The sequence below is a fragment of the Centropristis striata genome, chromosome 1 (genome assembly GCF_030273125.1).
Source record: "Centropristis striata isolate RG_2023a ecotype Rhode Island chromosome 1, C.striata_1.0, whole genome shotgun sequence".
NCBI classification, from domain to species: domain Eukaryota; kingdom Metazoa; phylum Chordata; class Actinopteri; order Perciformes; family Serranidae; genus Centropristis; species Centropristis striata.
In genome coordinates, this window is record NC_081517.1 from 25,404,431 (window position 1) to 25,426,833 (window position 22,403).

Here is a 22,403-nt window from a genome sequence, read left to right on the forward strand (position 1 = left end):
TAGAACTGTGATAGGGAAAGGAGCTGCAGATTCTTGTTACTTACTTCAACACACAATCCTCATTTTCATACATGTATTTAGCGCTATATTATCATTCAGCTCAACTTGTCTTACATTTTATGTCTTTGGTTTTTTAATTACATTAATCTTAATGCTGTCACTGTCATTTTCACTTTTACATTACTAGTTTTTATTGTTTTGCTGACTTGCCTCTTTCATCAAATTCATTTCTTGTATGTTTACAGACATAAAACCAAAGCAGATAAGTTAGCGTAGTAAGTTCACTTACCACGGTCTGACTGTGTATGTCTTCATTGTGTCGAATAATGAAGATAAGAATAATAGAAATGTAAGGTTATTAGGTAACATAATTATCTAGATGGTGATTAAGTAAAAAAGTGAGATAAATAATATTAAGACAAAAATATAAAATGTCTTTATAATATTAAAAGCTGAAAGAAGACAACAACATTGTTGTTACTGCACTCTGTTTTTTCATTCCTATTGGAACCTTTTACAACAAAACCAGAGTGCAGTAACTACATTTTGGGGGCCAAAGGTCAAATGAATCTTCAGGATTTTTTAGCATAAAAATGACATCATCAATGCATGTAGACATAAGTGTTATATAACGTACCTACCAATAAGCCATTTGGCTGGCCAGTTAAAAAACGTTAAAAAAACATTAAAGCAGTTTTTCTCAGTTTTACTCTTTGTGTAGTTATTGTAGTTAGGCTTTGTAGGGCAGAATTGTATAGGTTTGTACCTTATGTATTGAATTTAATTATCTCCTTTCTATTTTGCTGTACTGTAAAATACAGATAATAATACAAGATACAATTGATGGTACTGAAACGGAGCAGCAGGGACATAGGTCCTCTCACTTCACCTTTGTTGTGCAAGTTTCTCTTCTCGTGGGTTAATGTCAGTGCATAACCCTCGTCTTCCGTACTCGTACAGTTAAAACCACAGGAAGAAGGTAAATGGGGGAGCTCACCTACAGGATATGTATATACAGTTCATTCGCACAAGGTTGTGCAGTGGTGGAGCATGAGAAAACGGCTAACCACTGTTTAGGTTTTGAAGTAGTCAGATGTTATATCAATATATAGAAGAGGGACTAAGAAACAACACAGAACCGGCACAATCAGAATGAAGACCATTTCTGTCATTTACTGTCTTCTTTATGGTAAGTGTGTCAATGAAATACATCCTTCATTTATTTAATCAACTCAAATATGCTTTAACTCTGCACATTATTTTATTTTGACAGCTGCACGGATAGAGGGAGCAGAAATCTATGCAGAAGGAGTCGAGGGGGGAGAAGTCTCGTTCCGGTGTTCACACAGACTTGCATGGAAAAACAATAAATACCTCTGCAGGGATACATGTGGCTCTGAAGATAAGATAGTTACTGTACAATCTGGCAGAAGAGTGGAGTCGGGGAGGATAACTCTGGTGGACTCAGGGGACGGAGTCTTCACTGTGACCTTCAGTCAACTCCGGCTGTCAGACTCGGGGATATACTGGTGTGCAGTGGACCGGCCCGGTTTGGATACTTTCACTGAAGTACAGCTTACTGTGGAGAAAGGTATGTTCACGATCTTATCAGTCTTACCTTGAATAATATGTATCCTTACACTGATCACTTTTAATTCTGTGTCTCTGTTCATGAATACACATTTCCCCCTCGTGGTGGAAAGCAACAAGTAGTAAAATTTAAATTTGACATACAAACTAGTAATGCATCCAAAAAAAACAAAAAACAAACAGTGACTTGTAATTAAACTTTAATTTAAAGGGTTAAAACCCTGAAACTAATTGAAGTTAATTGAAAGATTAAACCTAAAAAAGTGGAAAAAATATGAATCTGTTATATTTTTATAGCAGTTTTTGGAAGTGGACATTTTTGTTCCTAATGGCCTTAAGGGGTAGTGAATTTTAAATGTGACTGAAAAAAAATAACAATGCATCAACATCAATGTTGTTGCTCTTTTTTTTTTTTTATACAGCTGCCTGCTGAGGCTCAAAATGTGATAGAACTGTGATAGGGAAAGGAGCTGCAGATTCTTGTTACTTACTTCAACACACAATCCTCATTTTCATACATGTATTTAGCGCTATATTATCATTCAGCTCAACTTATCTTACATTTTATGTCTTTGGTTTTTTAATTACAATAATCTCAATGCTGTCACTGACATTTTCACTTTCACTTTTACATTACTAGTTCTTATTGTTTTGCTGACTTGCCTCTCTCATCAAATTCATTTCTTGTACGTTTACCCTGTGATACATGTGACGAATAAAACTGAAACTTCTGATCATTAGGTTCATCATTACAAGTGAGCACTTTAACATTGTAATTCCCCGATTCTTGTTATAAAAAACATCAAATATAGCCCTTCAAAAAGAGCTGTTTCATTAGGGCTGGGTATCGGTACTCAATACCTTTCAGGTTTCAACCGAAACAACCCGGTACCAAATAGTATCGAACTTTTGTACCTTGTGTATTGAATTTAAATTCTTTCCTTTACATTGAGCTGTACTATACTGCCCTACAAAGCCTTACTGCAGTAACTACATTTTTGGTTGAAACTGAGTTATAACTAAAAATGAACTCCATGATGTCTGTTTCATCTTGTGACAAAGCTTTAGATTCCAATTTTGCTTTATTTCAGATAAATTATGATATCAAAATTGCAGTAACTACAAAATCCAACTCAAAACCAAAGCAGACTGCAGTAATTGCATTTTCCCACGGTCTGATTTGGATATATATACAAATTTAAACATAAAACCAAAGCAGATAAGTAAGCGTGGTAAGTTCACTTACCACGGTCTGACTGTGTATGTCTTCATTGTGTCGAATAATGAAGATAAGAATAATAGAAATTTTAAGGTTATTAAGTAACATAATTATCTAGATAGTGATTAAGTAAAAAAATGAGATAAATATTATTAAGACAAAAATATAAAATGTATTTATAATATTAAAAGCTGAAAGAAGACAACAACATTGTAGTTACTGCACTCTATCTTGCTTTTTTTTTATATCTATGATTTAAAAAATGCCCCATCATTTATTAGATGGAAAATAACTACATTTTGATGTTTTTGTTATAACAAACAACAGTGACATCATGTAATCAAACTGAAATTTAAAGAGTTAAAATGCCAACATTTAAAAAAAATATATTTGGTAGTTTTGATCAAGACCGAAGTTGATTAAAAGATTTAACCCCGAAAAATGTGGGGGAAACAAATATCTATCTATCTATCTATCTATCTATCTATCTATCTATCTATCTATCTATCTATATATATATATATATATATATATAAATAATGTTTTCATCAAAGTTTTTGAAAGTGGACATTTTTGTACTTAATGGCCTTAAAGTGTAGTATATTAAGTATATTAAAGTGATACCTGAAAGTAAAAGAACTGAATACTTCTTCCACCACAGCCCACTATACAGCTGTTGCAAATCTGACAACAACTGTCATACCTGAACTTGAACCTGATCTTTCTTCCACATGGACATTTGAGAACTTTTCAAACTCAACCCAGCCAACATCTGGAATGGACACCAGTAGGCATGTGAACCTTTCAATAGGTAAGAATCACAGCTGTGATGCCTTTCAATCATTTCAAACCATTGCATTTGCGTAATAATATCCAGTTAAACATGCTTTTAACCTCACTACCATGTTGAGGTTTCAGAAGCAACTCCTGCAGCACAAGAACTGTGCTGTATTCTGCTTTTTTCTGCACTTTTTTTTTTTTTACAGAAAGTAATATTCCATCCAACCTTACAGCCTCAAACAGCACTAATGGAGGAGAACAGAACAACAGCACAGGTGAATTCCTATTTTATCATTTGGTTTGTGTTTCTGCTTGTGGCTATGTGTAATTGCTGAGCCATCTCTCTTGTTTCTGCTCAGGCCCTGTGCTGTACGCTACGTTCGGGGCTGCTGCTGCTGTGCTCACTGTCTTGCTGCTGGCAGTGATCATCAGGAAACGCAGAGAAAACTCGAAACCTCAACAACAAGTTTGCTCCAACAGCACAGAGCTCGTCAGTGCAGATGAAAGAGAGGTACGAGACACAAACTGGAGCTCAGTCTCAACACGTCACGATGTGTCTTCACAGCACAAGAACTGCCTGCCGGCAGAAACAGGCTGATTGTGTTGACAGCAAATTAAATGAAGCTTATGACAGTCAAGTTTCTTTTCCTGGTTTCGGAGGTAAATGTGCAAAGAGGGTTTTTCCAGAAGTCTATCATAGTTCTCTTTATTTGGTTCTGTGGTGTTCTTATTGTCAGCGGTGCAGGGGTGCTGCATTAAAGGATGTTTAAAGATCATAATTGTAGGAAATATGTTTATTTGCATTCTAGCTGAGAGTTAGAGAAGATATACAGTCATGGAAAAAATATTAGTTCTTTTTAATGCTTGGTACATCTGGACAAATATAACGATAACAACAAAAATAGCTCATAAGAGATTAATTTAAGAGCTGATATCTAGACATTTTCCATGGTTTTCTTTGTAATAACCAAAATCATTATCTAGAAAACCATGGAAAATGGCGAGATATCAGCTCTTAAATTAAACTCTTATGAGCTATTTTTGTTGTTATCATAATATTTGTCCAAACAAATGTACCTTTAATTGTACCAGGCATTAAAATTAACAATAAATTGAAGAAAACAAGGGTGGTCTAAGAATTTTTTCCATGACTGTGTTTACCAGCAGTCTTTCTGTAAAATATACAGCCAGGAGACGGTTTTATTTTTGTTATTGATCACTTTTATTGTTATTTATTGGTGAGTTTTAGATGTGCTGATGGGTGGCTTTTGTGACTTTGAGACATATCCAAGCTTCACCCAGCTTTCAGTCTTTGTGCTTAGCAAAGCTTCTCTTGGCTTGTAACTTCATATTTACCTCTGCCAGTGAAGGTATGTTTTGGCTAGGTTGTCTATTTGGCAGTAGGATTACGGAAAAACTACTTGTCCGATTTCTGTGAAACTTGGTGGAAGGGTATAGTAAAGGCCAGGAAAGAATCCATTACATTTTGGAGCAGATATGAAGTGAGAGGCGGATACACAAAATATTCTTCACTTTTGTTAACATTGTAAGATTTGTCTTCTCATTTCCACTCCGTTCACTTTTCTGTCTATAAGGTGGATGAAAATGCATCCACCTGTTTGTGCAAAATGAAATATTGCAAAGAAGTGTTCAGGTTGAAAAATTGGTGATAAGTAGATAAAAGCAAAATGCTACAAAGTGAGTGATAAATTATGGCATACACAAAATATGTGACTTGAGCTGAAGACAAAAAAACCCTTCAGATTATAACACTGTAACCTTCCTCACAACAACACATGAAACAAACAGAAATACCATATGTACATATGAAATATGTTAAGTTACTGCACTGTAAACATATTTAAAATTGCAGTTTCATCATATCTGGTTAAGTGCGGTCCTATATGTGGCCCTTTTGGTAGGGTCGATAAAAAATTTTGGCCCCCTCCAGCATTTAAGTTGCCCATCCCTGATTTAGAGTCACCAGTTAAACCTAAGCTGCATGTTTTTGGTCTGTGGGAGGAATTTGCAAATTCTTTTGCCAATTTTCTCAAAATTCAGTTAAATTGGCCATAAATTTGGCCGCCTCCCATTAGAGGTGTCATGTTCTCCGGCTTGAACATGGAAAAAAACAGTATGAGTTATTATTGGTTTAAAAAACTGCATTTTGTAGTTCAGTTATTTTTTTTCTCGTTTCATGTAATTATTAGGAGAGATACAAATAAAATGTTTAATTTGTGAGAATCAGAGGGAGACCTTGTTGAATTTGAGCACTTTTAAATACTAAATTCCATTTAATAACGAGTATAAACTTGAAGTCTTTTATATAGTAAATGTGCATAATTGAGAAACAATAAAGTGTTTCCAACAATTAATGAATACTAACAAGAGGTTGAATAGAGATTTTTTTCCCCAGAAATACTATTTAGAAAATTATGACCCAAAATTACTAAATACATTTTTATTAAAAAAAATGTTTTTTTGGAAAAACAATTATTGTATTTGTTAAGGTTAGGTTGTAGTAGCTATGAAAAAAATAACTGTGTCTCAATGATGACATTTTAAAACTTTTTCAGTGTGTTGAAAATTGAAATGGGCAAGAATTTCACTGTTTTGGGCTTGTCCCCAACCCAGACTTTTTGACATCCCCTCTTCAATAAAGCAATAAAAAGTGCTAAATTCATTAAAACTTTACTTTGCATTTCCTCATAACAACTTAAAAATACATTTTTTAAATTCATATAATTTATATTTATTCAATTTACAATTTATCTATAGTTAAATATCACTGTCCCTCATACATCTGTCATTACCATCACACTCAACATTTTAGAGAGCAATAAAGTTTTTGCAAAAAGTTACTTACATTGTTGCATGCAAATTAGATGCTCCAGAGGACCAATCCCAGACATGAGGCAGTAGCCTGATTTTTTGATGCCCACATATGTAAGTAATTTGATGTTTTATACATCCTGATCTGAGACTATGTTTATTAGGCGTCATTACCAAACAAGTTACTATTTGAGTATTTTAATTAATTAATAGGAAATTTCACTTTATTTACGTATATTTAGTGTAAATTGTATGCTAGCTAACCAGTTAGCTTAGCTTAGCGAAAACCTAGCCAACATTTTGTGCGGCAAGTGAAAATTGTCATTACCATCACGTGTCATTACCATCACACAAGTGACTGTGATGGTAATGACAATCAGTGATGGTAATGACAATTTATCTGTTTATTACCTTATAACTAGAATATATTAGCTTAATTTACTATTTACTACTTTGCTATGATACATAATTGAACAGTGACCAATTGTACTTACAAATATTTAGAATATGATTCTTAAAGAGCATGTTTTGTACTTACTGGAATGATTGTGAAAACTTTGCTTTTCAAATCATTTTGTATTAAAATCAGTGTTTTGTTTTTGTGATGGTAATGACATTTTGCTCTGACAACTTTGAAAAAATTATGAAAAAATATCAAAATCATCATGAAATACAATCAAAGCTATGCTAAGATCTTTGTTCAAGACCAATTGATAAACTTTTTGAAGTAGAAAAAACAGAGATTAAAGAACATTATTTTTTCAAAATTTGGGGACAGAAAAACTCCCTTAATTGAAGAATCACCCACATTTGTTTTTGTTTTTTAATCAAAATTCGCTATATATGTAGTGCAGTAAACTTAATTTTATTGAGTGGATTCTGTACAGAGACACTTTTGAATTCAGCTCTCTGACACACTAATACCTGCTGTTTTTTTTATTTTTATCTATGCCACTTCAACAGTCCGACTGCGACTACGATGACATTGGCGAGGAAGTGCAGTCGATAAAACAACAACCCGGGAGGCTCTCCCGTTCTCACCACCCAAAGCAGGATCCACCAACAGCTGCATCCACAGCAGCCGAATGCAGCGTTCCCTTTCATATCTATGAAAACATCTCCAGCGGCACAACACATTCAGGACACTCTGCTGCAAACGCCCAACACGAGCAAAACATCATGTCTGGGATCTACATCAAACCTTTGCCACCTTTAAGAGCTGGCGATGGCTGTGATAGCACAAATAAACCCACAGAAGAAGAGAGGCCCAGATCCCGTTGGTTTGGTTTGGATTTATCAGGAACAGTGTGAGTTACTCTCCAACGTGTGATTAGTGGGAGTTTTTTGGACATTGATGGACAACTGAGCTGTTCCTCTCCAGTTAGACAGTCAGGGCTATACACAGGACATTATAAATGTGTATAACAAAGAAATGTGTTTTTCTAAATTCACTGAGATACTTTACATCCTTTTAAAATATTTGTCTTGCTTTAATTGTGAGTTCATGATGGATTAAGAAGTAAGGATGAGTGAAGGTGATGAGAGTCTAAGTTCAGATAGATCAATAAAATGTATAAAGTCTTGTAAGAGTTTAACTATAACAAATCTCTTTCATAGTGTGTTCATAGTGATCCCGCAAAGGAGGGATATTTGTACCCTTCCATAGTGCAGTCTGGCGTCGCAGAACGAGGTGGGAGGAGACGATAGTGACATGTGACAGAGCAGCAGCAGTGTTGCGCAGTAGCACAATGCTAATAGGCTACACAGTTAGCTCTGTAGCAGTACAATATGTATGTGCTGCAGCCGGATGTGTTCACTTAGCGATCTCCGTTTTGTTTACAACAAGCACCGGACACTGTGCACAGTAAGTGATGTTGGTTTGTTTACGATCAGCAGCGGACACCACGTGCACAGTTAGCATGCTGGTTTGTTTACAATATGCAGCGGATGCTGTGCACAGTTAGCAACGGCGGCCGCAGTAAGCAGGGATTCGATGACTGTCAGACCAAGTGGGAGGTGTGTGTTAGACGTCATGTGCGACATCAAATATCCGGCTTCGCCCCGTTGGCCCCTTCATAGTGGTCCCTCTTCCAACAGTCCCACCATTTTCCGCCTCTGTGACTACCTCTGGAGGCGGGATCATCGTGGAGGCGAGATTTTACAGAGCTTACAGTTCACTTAGTGAGCAGAACTCAACCCCCAGCCATCTTTCAGCTCAGTGAGTACTGATATGAAGTCATAGCTCCAGAATCGTCTGTACTTGTCTTTTTAAAGAACGGATTCTAGTGATTCAGCTCACTGAACTGCCGTTCTCACCGCTACTTCCAAAGGCAGAGAGCACTAATTACAGAAACATTGACGCTAAGAAAGAAGGTGTTTGAAGGTTTAAGGATTTTATTCAACTGTAATTGAAAACTGTCCAAAAAAACTTAACTTTATGCCTTTTTAAGTTTATTATTAATCATTGTTACAGAATTTTAAAAGATATTCAGATACTGATTAATCTAAAAAAAAAAAAACAGAGGGGAAACTACAAACACAATACTTGCTTGTAGATGATTATTATTATAACAGACAGTTTTAATTGTCATTCAGATTTCCATAAAATTGACATTTGTATATTTATAACATATATTAATGAATATTGCGAAACAGTTTCACTATTCTTCTGCCTTTTCTCTCACTGCTCCCAGATAACTATAAAAACATGATTTAAACAGCATTTGTATAGAGTGACTGATCCACATATGCAGCTGATCACTGTATGTGATTTATAGGTTTATCCAGTGACACAGAGCCGGTTGAAAATCGGCAAAATTTCATTCTAAAGGGAACATTATGTGGCTGCGTATTATCAATCCACTTACTGAGGGCGGCTTCAACCACAGGTGCTTTCCGGGTGCACATTTGATTTTTGTCTCCATGACAACCAGCGGTGAACATTTCTCGTTGTTTGAGTCGACTACACAGGGAAGCCAGAGGTACACCCAGTTTCACTGCGGCATCTCGTCGGCTTGTTTTTGTCAGTTTGTCAAAACTTTGAGGAGACTGCGTTTTTCAGTAAGAGAAAGGTCATTTCAACATGCTTTACTTCAATAAATATATTTATACCACTTTGTAAAATTACTCCACTACAAGTAAAAGTCCTCATTCAAAAGTTTACTTCAGCATCAAAATGCACTTAAAGTAAATGTACTCATTATGGCCCCACTCAAATTGTTACATTCCAGTTATGTTATTGGAGTATTTGTATTGATTCATTATTTAAGCAGCATTTTAATGATGTCCAGGTAGCGCCTATTTTGACTACTTCATATATTGTTATGTGGTTTAATCATAAGAATGCGTAATCATTTGAAATTGATTCATGTTAAACTTTGACCTGAAAACTAGTTAGAAACTTGAACTGTCAGCTTAATGTAATGGAGTAGGAATATAAAGTTATACAAATTTGGAAAATTAAGGTTAAGTACAAGTATCTAGAAATTGTACTCAATTACATTACTTAGAAATACGTAGAAATACTAGAAACACATTCCACCGCTGGCCTCAGATAGCCAGCTGGACAGATGGGTTCCCACAAAGCCAAATATCAAGGCAGTTTTTCCCCATATCTTGGCATATAAAACTACTAAGCTTTGGGGTAAGGTCACTTTCAGGGTACATCTCCAGTGGATGTTTGTCTGTGTGGTGTCCTCCAGTGAAAAAAAAAACCCTGCATATGTGACTGTTTTTTTGTTGCAGAGGATGCAAATACATATTTGAATGTGTGTTTGCAGCTAGTGAGAGTGTGGAAAGAGAGCTTTAAACTTCAATAAGTCAATGGCAGTAATAAGGCCTGTCTAGGCCTTATCCTGTTAGAACTCCTCAGACCCGGCTATAGATAGTGATTTATGAAAGTAGAAGATCTGAGGAATCCTTTGGTATTTCTGGACGGTTTTTGACATTTTTTTTAATCCATTTTGGAATTTAAAAAAAGCCAAATTCAGGACCAAATGTGTGCAAACAAATGGTATCAACCAAAAAAATTGCAGCAAGCAACAATTTATGGGACATATTTCAGCTGGAAATGGACTTCAGAAAGCCATACATTAATGTTCTGAACTATATACTTTAGATCCCCAGCTTTCTGAAATGGTACATCACTTCTATGTGGCGTTTATTGTCGATCTGCTATCTCCCCCTAAAAATCCACTGCCACCACCCCCAATTCTCTATAAAGAGGGCAGAATGATAAGGGGTTAAAGGGTTCTATATTTGAGATTTTTAACATTAATATAGCAGCAAACTACCAGGATATTTACTATGTGAAGATATACTTTAATATACTATACTATAATATATGATATACTGTGGCGGCTCTGAACATTAATGCAACACAACAAATTATAATTTCACTGCATAACTGTAAAATTGTGAAATATCTGATCATTTGTGTACAATAATAAATAAATAAACAAACATATTTAAGGCTTACCTGCTTGAATAACAAAAGACTTGATAGACAATTTGTCTTATTTAATCAACCCTGAACTTCTCTTTCCTGTTTAATTGTGACATTTTAATTAAATGTCACTCTTGGCCTTGTTAATAGAAGGTATTGCTAGATTAGTGTTACAAATAATGCATGTTAAGCTATATGCTTTTTAATAATTTATACTTATTAAAGAGTTCGTATGATCTATGTGTATTTTTTGGGCCACTTGAGGGCAGCAGAATAAGCTCTCTGGTGAAAACATTAGCAAAAATCTGCTTAGTTACACATCCAGTCAACTCTGGATGAGATGAAGCAAATAAAACCTGCATTACTTTGATTCTTTGATTGCATTCTGGATGTGCAGGTATAAAAAATAGTTTTATGGGTCACTGACATATAAGGATTTTCAACAGGCCAAATTTAAAATACAAAAAATAGCATATATATCGCAATTGTTCAAACATTCTGAATGTTGTGCACACAGAAATAAAAAAATGAAATGAAGCGTTTTCCGTGGTTTTTCACCTATATGAATTGGCCATGGCCTTAAAAATGTCATGTGGTGCGACCGTGATTTATCTTAAAATTTGTAACTTTCCATAGTGTGCTTAACATTTTTTTTTAAAGTTCTCAGTTATTTAAAGTGTTTAGAAACAAACTATTTAAATTTCTTTTGATATTTTGTCAATAATGATTTCATATTTTTGTTCCATAATGTTACAGTCCTGTTCATAATTATACTGACACAACTACATTTCTTCTAAATTTCATTACACTGATTTAAAAAAATAAAATCAACCAGTCACTTAAGTATACTGTATCAGTGATTAAGATTTCAGCTACAGAAACTACATATTAGATTTTTAATTCAATTCAGTTACTGCTTTTATATATATAAATATCATACTTTTTAAAGGTCACTTTTTTAGTCGCAGAAGCCGCCATAATTTCACTTCACATGATGGAAGGTTGTGTGTAGCTCGGTTTGTTCATGAAAGAGGAAGAGGTTTAAACATGTGCACCTGAAAGCACAAGATTGAAGACACGGATGCAGTCTTTAGTCCAGGCTGCTGCCTCATTGTGTGCCTGGGGAAGAACCTGAGAGTGTGGACTGAAGGTAAACTGGGAGTGATGGAGGCAACCTGGATCTCATGGAGAACAACTTCAACTGTCTTCATTGCTTTACTGCAAATCAAAGGTGGGCTGCCATGCATGCTGTTAATTATAATAAGATTTTTTTTTAAAAGATGATGGAATATATTTCAGTTTAGTAAAATGATGCAACTAACACAGCTTTTTCTGACTCACAGCTCTGATCAGTGTCAACACCACAGCTGTTACTGGGATAGAAGGCCAGAGATTTGATTTCAGATGTGAATACAGAAACAACTTGAAGAGCTATCCTAAGTACCTCTGGTATGAAGATACACCCTACAAACTCCTGATCTGGACAGAAAAACATGACCAGTGGGAGAAAAATGGACGTTTCTCTCTGTACGACAACACGACCGGAGCCTTTTTTATTGTCAGGGTGGAGAAACTCACCTCAGCGGACAGCGGGATGTACCGGTGTATGGTGCACATAAGCATGAGCCCTGATGAAAGCAGCTTCATACAGCTGAACGTTACCCAAGGTAAAGTTTGTCTTGTCACAGCACAGGTTCAGTACGTTAACTGCTTATACACATCTCATCCATATAGATGGAGTAAAACCTGGTTTCTGGTGGTAGCTTACAAAACAAATGCTGTACAGTTTCTGTCCAGCTGGTGATTTCGATCCAAAAATGTCAGGCGCCATACTATAAATGAGAACCAAGAAGTGTTACTTTTCCCATACATGTTCCTCTTTTCTCAACTTTCCATTTCTATGCAACTGCTAGTATTACATGTAGTATTAGTATATAAAGTATTGTACATATACAGTGCTTAACAAATATTTTAGACCACCGATTTGTACCACAGGTGTCCTAAATTAACAGCATTAGTAATTACCAAAAAGTAATTTTCTATGTTTCTGTAATGGTTAATACACCAGTATGTAGAAGCTCTTTAACCGTAATGATATTTTTAATGCTAAAAAAATAATTATTATTGTTACCCATGAATTTTCAAATTTGTTTTACAAAAAAACCTGTAAAAATAGTAAAGCACATTATTATTTCTTGATTAATATGTCAAATTATAGTTATTTACTTGCATTCGTGAACAGAAAAATTAGTTTTAGCGGTTGAGTGTTCTGCTTGATTAATTTCTTATTTCTCAGAGAAGTCCAGTAAGCTGGCTCAAACCTCAGTGAATTTAGTTTGAAACAAGCTTTTGAAAGATTTCTAAAATATAATATATGTTTTCTCATTTTTATGACAGGTGGTCTAATTTTTGTTAAGGACTGTATATGTAGTCCACCAAACTCTTACTTTGTGCTTCTTTTTTGTATTTGCAGCAACTGAACCACAAGTCCTCCATCCCACAGTTGACAGTGAGTGACACTTGTGTGTGTGTGTGTGTGTGCGATCATCCGTCTGCATTCATAGTACTCATAATTTTATATGTATACGTGTGAATCTTCTGCTATGTAGAGTAAATGTGTTTCATTCTCTCCTGCAGAGCTCCACCTGTCGCTGTTTGTGACTGCTGTGATGTGTATGGCAGCAATGCTGTTCATATGTCTGTTTACACTTTGTCTCCTACTGGCTGTTAAACACAAAAGATCCGGCCCTCGTCAGAATAGAGAGGTTTGTCAAAACTTTTCAGCACACTTGCAGCATGGCTATAAGAATGGCAATGTTGATCGGTTCACCACTGTCCAGAATGAAATATCTCAACAACTGTTCGATCGATCGGCAGGAATTTTGGCATAGACATTCATGTTCCAACCAGGGTGAATTTTAATACGTTTGGTCATCCTCTGACCTTTCATCTAGCGCCATCATCAGGTCAAAATAGCAGTTTTTCTAATAGTTTGTTCATGACTGAACATCTGCATAACTAAAAACATTCCCATCAACCTCATTAGCAAATGTTGAGCTTAATCGAGCTATGCTTAAAATCCTAATCAGACTTCTGTACTTGTCTCAGTTTACATGCAATTAAGAAAATCGAATAACTGACGTAAAAGTGTCCTCCTCCTCAACACTAGGTGAGGATATGAGTCATTTCAGCGGGTTAATACGCCCCCTTTCCGGTTGACCTGTTACTTCATAATAAACTAATGGAGGAAGGCCGGCTGGCATTTTCGAACAACAAGAACAATAAGAGAGATAATTGTCCAGCTCTGTTAATTTTGTACGTAATGTACATGTTACTCGTTGTGCAGATAAGGTGCACACTATCCCTTGTGTTCATGGTGATTTTTAGGGGCAGAGAAATGCCAGTGAAAATCCTATTCCAATTATCTGAGCTTCTTAATCGGAGTTCGAGAACTCAGAAATTAGTCGGACTAACACGTTCACATTCACTTCAGTTGTCCAGTTATAGTCAGATTAAGGCAATAATTCATTTTTTTCAAATGTCAGTTGCCAGCATTGCTGGAGACCATAGAAATAGAATGAGAGTAGAACAGACATTGAAATGTGTGTGGTGGTCATTTGACTCAAAATAAGATGGTGACTGTTTCTAGTTGTTGATGACATCACTAGTTTAGAGGCTAATGGGTGGCTAGTTAGCTAAACAGCATGACAAACTGTGAGTGAGGCAGAGGGACTGTTAGGACTGGAGAAATTGATTTTATCGATTCATTCGAATTTGTGGTTTAGGATGATTTGTCTTCAATGAAAACCAGTTTTCTCTTTAACTTTCACTGTCGCCTCCCTCAGGCGCCCCTAGTTCATAGTGTATTTAGTTAAATAACACTAACAGACACTGATTTATTTCAGTGGTGGACACACCACAAACCAAACTTCCCAAGGCTCAGTAATCTGGCCAAGAAAAACCTCTCTGTCCCTGCAAAAAGTGCCGTGTCAGAGAGGGTTTTCAATGTGTGTGTGTGTGTGTGTGTGTTTGTACATGCAATAGGGCCTCAAGTTGTAGAAAGACCATCTACCAAAATGTGACTTTGGGGAAGACGTGCAGTTTAATGAAAGTTTTGCTTGCAATACATCAATCCCAAAGGGGATATTATCTATTATTATTAAATTATTATTTGTAATAGCATGCAATCTGACATGTTAAATTTGTTTACAAAGGTTTTTGTTTTTTTTGTTTTTTTTGTTTGTATCAAAAAAAGGGACTTTTTCTTTGTTTTTTCCAAAAGGACACACTTTTTTAAAAACTGTTGTTTACAGTGGCAGGGCCTGCCATTTTGTTTACAAGCATATTTCTAGGTGTGTGCTTGGTTGCACTTGCAAAAGGGGAAATTCAGGCCAATTTATTAGTATCAAAAGAGGAAATCAGGCCATATCCGCCAGCCCTACTATTAGACCACCAGCTCATTTTCTGTAACCAGTGTAGCATTAACACATGGTGCTATTAGCAATCTAGCTAACTACCTAGTTCATGGCTGGTTAGTTAGCTTACGTTAGTTTACTATTTCCATCCCGGTTACAAAAAAATGAGCAGGAAAAAAGCTTCCACTGCTCGTTTGGTTGTTAGTGCAAAACCTCATCTTTGCGAGTCCTGGACTTGAATCAAGTAAATTTATTTAGCCCACTACAACGGTCAGAGTTCTTTTCAATGGCAATGGTAGACATAAAAATGGCTGCTGCTCTGATCATCCTGCTATGTTGTTTTTAATAGGAATGTAATTACTACTCTTATTCTGTCTATGCTGTAGACCCTAACACAAGATTTCCACTAGGGACGTTATGGCTGCTGCAAGGTTTTGCTCCGTCCTCTGCCTGGCGTCAATCCCCACCGGGTGCCCAAGAGGCGCGTAACGGCAGCGCATCGAGCCAGCCGTATTCACGCAATCACGAGATCATGCGATAATCCTGAACATACGCAAGACCCCGTGATAAACTGTGTGTATAAAGGAAACAACAACAACAAACAACTTACTTTTTCGTTGTGGAAGAACTGTTGATCTGGCCACTGTCCTTATAAAGAGGAAGTGTTATGTCATAACTGATCGTATGCTGTTCTACTTCAACAATCAGCCTCTCGTCGTCCATGTCGCCGACCCTCTGAGACCCTTTGATTGATTGACTGCTGATCTGGAGACCCTGGTCATGACGTAATGTTGATGTGAGGTTGTGATAGGCTACATGAAATGCGTATTGTGTTGTATTTTAAAAGGCGGCGGTGGGGATGGTCTCCTTGATTAGAGTGGCAGCGATCAGCTCCGGTGACCGCGGCGCAGCCCTTACAAGGCCATTGCGTCCCCGGTGGAAATTTAATTTAGTCTTGTTTGCAGGCCCATTGTCCAGTAAAAATAATCACATTTGCATGTAGATAACAATATGATGTCTCTTACAAGGAGAAGTCCACTGACAGCAGGTTTCTGTTCCTCCCACAGACGTCATCTGACTACGAGATAATGATGCCTGGTGTAAGAACTGAACCAGAAGTCTGTACCAGTTTTTTGGCTCCAGTCTGCTCTGACCTTTCAGCTCTACCACAACCGCCACAACCTGACCTCTGCTCCCACCTCACATCAAAGCATCGGGAGTCCACGGTCACTCTGGGCCTGGGAGAATATGTTGATGTGGATGTACCGAAGCACACCTGCCCGTATGAACATCTGGATATCAGCCAGTTAGAGGAGCATGTTTATCACAACCTTAATGGAAGCAAGGATCCTAAAGATCAACCTCTGGAAGTCAAACAGCAGATTAAGTGCTGTTGAAGGATAATTCCAGGTTGATTGCAACTGATGGAAAATAGAAGACTTTTATTTTTAACCTTTGTTTCTTGTTGCCATGTTCCCAGATCTCACCAATTAACTTGGTAGGAATGATGGGTGAAACGGCGACAGAAGTACCGAGGTTGTAACACGTGAAATTATTCGGTTGGACAGTTGAAGCTATGTTGGCCAATGGAAAAGTTTGTGATTAAGCATCTTCAGTAAGTGAAGTAGTTATAGTGTAAATTATTGCTGTTATTTCTGGATGAAATTGTTTTGGATTGCATAAAAAGGAAGACTGGGAAAAAAATACCAGTCTGAGCAGTACTCTCAACTCCAGCTGTCTGTGTTAACAAAATCCATGAAGAAGAGCTGACTGGGTGTTTAAACTACTGCCTCACTCCGCTTTCTGATATTTTCACCAAAATAAACCAAGTGGTAATATCTGAGGGTGTCCTTGTGTTAATTATTTACTGTCCGAACTGATCTTTCACATTCACTATGAGACAAGTAGCAGATGTTAAGGGTGTTTTGAAGCTTCTCACATGGTTTAAGTGGTTTTGCAGGAGACTGAGGAAGCTGCATGGGAAGTGCAACAACAAAGAGGAAGTTATGAGAGAAGCCGTGAATAGAGACGAGAGAAGACGTGAAATAAGGGTGAGATAAGAAAAGCCAAAGAAAAGTTACAGAGACGTACGAATCGCATGAAGATGATTTTCCTCCTTTTGGTCCTTCTTCTGGAAGGTAGGTTTACATAGATCGATTATTTTTGTCCCTCTGTCTTTCTTCCTCTGTCTGAGACTTTAATGTCCTTTTGGTTGTGAGCTTTCTCAGGGTTGTTGTTTTAAAAAACAAAAAAAAACTTCCTTATTTTGTTAGAGGGCCCAGCCGACTCCTCATAATACCTTGCTGCTTTTTGAGCCTGTACTGTAAACTTGGTTTAATTAGTTATTGTTTAAGTTCTTTTTATTTATTTATTTATATGTTTATTTGTTGTGCTGTTGAGTGCTGTAACTAAATAAAGGAGTGAAATTTTGGATTAATGCAGCGTTAAATACAGTAACTAATACGTGCAGGAGGCTGAGAACTGCTGGAATTTTTTAAACTCTAAAACGTACCTATTCAGCCAGGCATCTAAATAAGGAAGGTTTATAGACACAATTAACATAATGTTATTGCTTTACTTTATTGTTATAGATTTTCTTTTTCCCTTGTTTTTAGTTCGGCTTTTCTTTCTTTCAAATGTCAAATTGAAAATCAGTAATAATACAAAATGTCTGGTTATGCAAATGACATTTTTTTTCTTCCCAATGTGTAACAACACAAAAAAAATGATTATGATTATTAATGATGAGGTACCAACCCACCCCCCGACCCATCAAAAAGTAGTAAGGGGTAAAGTAATTAAAACAAAATAATCCATAAATAAATGATACATTTAAACAAATGATCGAAACTGACTGAGAAATGTATTGGAAGGTAGTAAATGCACTAATAAACTAAATGCACTAATATATATGTGTGTGTGTGTGTGTGTGTGTGTGTGTGTGTGTTGATAAATTAGGAAAAAAACAAAAAAAAACTAGAAGCTACTCAGAAATAACCGTTGTCGGTTTCTCGAAGAAAATCAAGAAGGGGTTCGAAACTCTGTCAAATCTATACTCTGTTCCTCGTGTGGTTTAAGTTTTGCTTTTATCCTATATTTTTTATAAACATTTTTGTTATGATTTTCTTTTTTATTAATATTTGTTCTTTATTTCATTATTTTCATAGAGATTTTTAATCTGTTTTATATTTATTGTGTTCTTTTTTTAATTAAAATCTGCAGTTATCTCTACATTTATATATAAAAAAAAGTAAATATTTTTCTTGTTCTGTACTATTATTGATTTGTGTATTTTGAGCTGCGCTAACCTGTACACCAGCTGCTATACAAACGTACACGTTAGGTGACAAACTTACTGAACCGGATCATAGTCTTCTACTAAACCTAACCAAGACATGGTTAACAAACATGTTTTATAACTACGACTGTAATCCAGGAGAAAATACATTTCTCTAAGAAGATGTAAAAGTTTGGAGAGCACTGGATAAGTCTGTATGATTGGTAATACACAGTGTGGTCAACACCGGGTTGTAAACTGAATAAAGTTTGTTGCTGTCTGTGTGTTTTGTGCAGGTTTATGGGAGACTGAAGCTGTGTCAGTAACAGGAGTGTCGGGAAAGGAGGTGACGATAAAATGCTCTCACTCCTACGCATTTACCAACGTCAAATATTTCTGCAAGGGAGACTGTAAAGATAAAGACATCTTAATAAGGACCAGAAAAAATGGGAGATACAGCATTAAAGATGAAGGAAACACATTCTACGTGACCATTTCTCACCTGACAATCGATGACTCAGGAACTTACTGGTGTGGAATAGAAAGAGTTGGTGTGGACACGTACAATGAAGTCATCCTCACAGTCATAGGTGAGTTGGTCCATCACTGAATATGATGAATTTTTAAGGTGTTGCTATTCTTTCTAATTTGAAACATAAAGACCATTGCTCCATTTCCTTTTCACTGGTGAATTGCACAACTCTGTCTGTCTCAAACTGATGTTCTCTTTTTCGTGCAACAGAAAAAGAAATGAGACAATTACACAGCAGATAAACTGTGAGTGAGTCAAGTAACACATTAATGTACTTCTATTTTTTCTTTCTTTCAGAAAAGGAACCCGACAGTGAAATTCCATCATATTCAAATGGTTTATCCACTAGTAAGTAACCGTCTATCTGTGTCACTAATGTAGGGTTGCAAAATTCCGTGATATTTCAAAGTTTAAAACTTTCCATGGGAATAAACGTGAATAAACAGAGAATTTACTAAATTGAAGGTCGGCCCTTAACAGGGAACTTAAATATCAAAATATCAATCCATTATCCATCTATTATCGTTAACCGCTTATAGTTGGGGAAAATATATTTTAGCATAATCTTGACTAAAACAACCAGATTTCATGCAAGTAATCTTGAATGTCTGCAATTCCTCAATCACATGCACACAGCACACTTCTTACTGCAGGGTTGCTGAGGCCACGCCCCCTACTGAGGCCACGCCCCTACATGCACTGTGCATTCCTCCATCACATGTCCAATTCATTTACATGTTGAATGGGACTTTTTTGGTAGGGAGAGAGGCTCTTTTCATTTAACATTTAGAATGGAACTTTTTGGGGATTTTTACTTTACTTTTACTTTACGTCTACTTATAAATAAATCTGTTGAAATGAATTAATTTTTTTATTTCATTTTTGATGTTTCCAACATTCCCCAGGTTAACTTCCGATCGACGGTTTCGGAAATTTAACGGAAATTTTCCAACCCTTTGCAACCCTAGTCTCAAGTCGTTTTTTTTTTTTTCTTTAGATCCGCTGACAAAGTTTATTCACACTAAGTAAGGAAATGCGGCTGTTGGGTAGATTTGGTTTCTCAAAGACTCTATATCTTTAAAAGTTGTAGTTACGGCTGAAAATGCAGAAATTTACAGAAATAAACAAGTTTGCTGATTTGCATATCTCAAATCAAATTGCTACTTGTCTACCTGGATGTGATCTTTGATTTGAGTGTAACATCACAGTCTATAACAACTAACACATTTAAACCAAACTCACAGGTGCATCTCAATAAATTAGAATATCACAGAAAAGTTTATTTATGTCAGTAATTCAATTCTAAAAGGTGAAATAACACATTATATAGATCCATTACACACAGAATGAAACATTTCATGTCTTCATTTATATAATTTCTTCCAATTATAATAATTATGACCTACATTTAATGAAGACCTAAAATTCAGTGTCTCAAAAAATTTTGAATATTACAGAAGACCAATTTTAAAAAGTATGTTTAATATGGAAATGTTAGCCTCTGAAAAGTATGTCCATCTATAGTCAATACTTGGTTGAGGCTATTTGACTTGAACTACTGGAAATTTACTTTTCTATGATATTCTAATTTATTGAGATGCATCTGTACCAGAAAAACAAACACTTTTACGAGCTTCATAGGAACAACTTAAAAAGACAGAAACCATTTTGGAAAAAAAATTATTTGATGTGAAGGGCCTACTTAGATTGCTTGTCCCATCCACTAACATGGAGGGGTCAGGATTCATGACTTCTGCTGCAGCCAGCCACCAGTGGGCGATCGGGATATTTTGGCTTCACTTTTGGGGACCTGTGATGTCGTCCATATTTATATATGTTGTCTCTTTTTCAGAAAAGGTGGTGTACATCGTAGCAGGTCTCGGGGTGGTCCTGCTGGCTCTGGCGATGGTCCTTCTAATATACTTCAGATATCAAAAGAGGCACATCAACTCATCTTCTGGTATAAAAACCAACAGACTCATATAGCAATATTTACAGAATATAATGGCAGTTTGAAACACACATAGTAGAAAACAGATTCACCTAAACAATCATCCCTAACAACCCAGGTCTGAACCCTATAACAAGCATTTCATAGACATCGGAAACTTAGTTATGTGTCATCACTATCCACACAGGAAAGGACCACAAGACGGTCTACGCAACACCACCAAGGCAGAAACAAGATGGACGGCACGTCACTACTTCCTCTTCAACAGCCAGTGAGGACCAAGAAACAGCCAGCAGGACTAAAAACAACTTCAGCTTGTCAGAAGTTCAGCACAGAGACACCAGCAGAGATCACTCAGACAACATTTACTCTAACGTCACCGCTTCATCAGAGTCTCACATCCAACCAGACGGTCTCTTCTACTCCACTGTTAGCTTCAACAAACACACAGACAGCAGCACCGTTGCAGCCTGCACTGCACCGCTCACATACTCCATTATTAAACCCAAAGAAACAGGTGAATCAATAGTCTATGACAGCATCCGAACTCAGTTTTGATCATACTTACTGTCCTCTGAGTTACACACGTTTCTGTAAATCTAAATTAATTAAGAGTTTATTGTGAATTCATTATTTAAATCATTCTGAATTAATTTACATTCATGCTTGACCGATATTATAGGAAATATGTAGATAACTCCTCTAAATGTAAGGTATAAAAATCATGTTCTGTAGATTTCAGATTATTACCTAATAAAATTAATAATATAAAATCAATTGTATCCATGTACTTTATTTTTATTTTTTGTGTGTGATCTTGTTTTTGGTTGGTGAGAGATTGTGAAGAAGTGGAACATGGTCATACCCCCCACCTTAAATCAGTACACCAACACTGTGTATTCGCACAGAAACTGAGAAAGTGATGTGAGTAAAGGAAGGGGCTCTAGTGGACAAGTGTCACACCTACAACTTTGTACCCACAATGTATGATTCACCTCAAGACTTCCTGGCTCATTGTGGGACCCCAGTAGTGTTTCTTGAAAAGGATGAAAGCCTTAGATTAATTTTAGACTTAGAGAAGTGGTCACAATCAGGCGGCAATCTCTGTGTCTGAGCATGGAGGCCAACCAGGAAGTGCCTTAAGCCTGCAATCCACCGAAAATTCCACCAGGGGGTGCTAAGTTTGGCTACAAAAAAAAAATCTGTCCATTCATTTCAGTGCAAAATTTGAAAACTTCTGACTTGATTTATTACCTCAGAATTTTTTTTCAGGACAACACTATGGTCTCAATCGCTAGTAAAAAATTTTATGTCTATAGTTCTAATAATGGCCCCATTTAGAAGAAAATAGAAGATAAAGAAT

At 36.3% G+C, this 22,403-nt stretch overlaps 1 protein-coding gene across 1 annotated transcript; it reads left to right on the top strand.

Annotated features, from left to right (window-relative positions):
• The first annotated feature begins 1,152 nt into the window (after positions 1–1,152).
• Positions 1,153–21,799, top strand: LOC131969617 (uncharacterized). The gene is made up of 14 exons (XM_059330752.1): positions 1,153–1,189; positions 1,274–1,591; positions 3,471–3,620; positions 3,796–3,864; positions 3,949–4,100; positions 7,385–7,728; positions 9,355–9,443; positions 12,209–12,532; positions 16,442–16,667; positions 17,342–17,418; positions 18,854–19,147; positions 19,387–19,437; positions 20,942–21,049; positions 21,228–21,799. The coding sequence occupies exons 1-14, from the start codon at positions 1,153–1,155 to the stop codon at positions 21,596–21,598; spliced, it is 2,610 nt and encodes an 869-aa protein (XP_059186735.1). The 3' UTR covers positions 21,599–21,799.
• Positions 21,800–22,403: the final 604 nt, after the last annotated feature.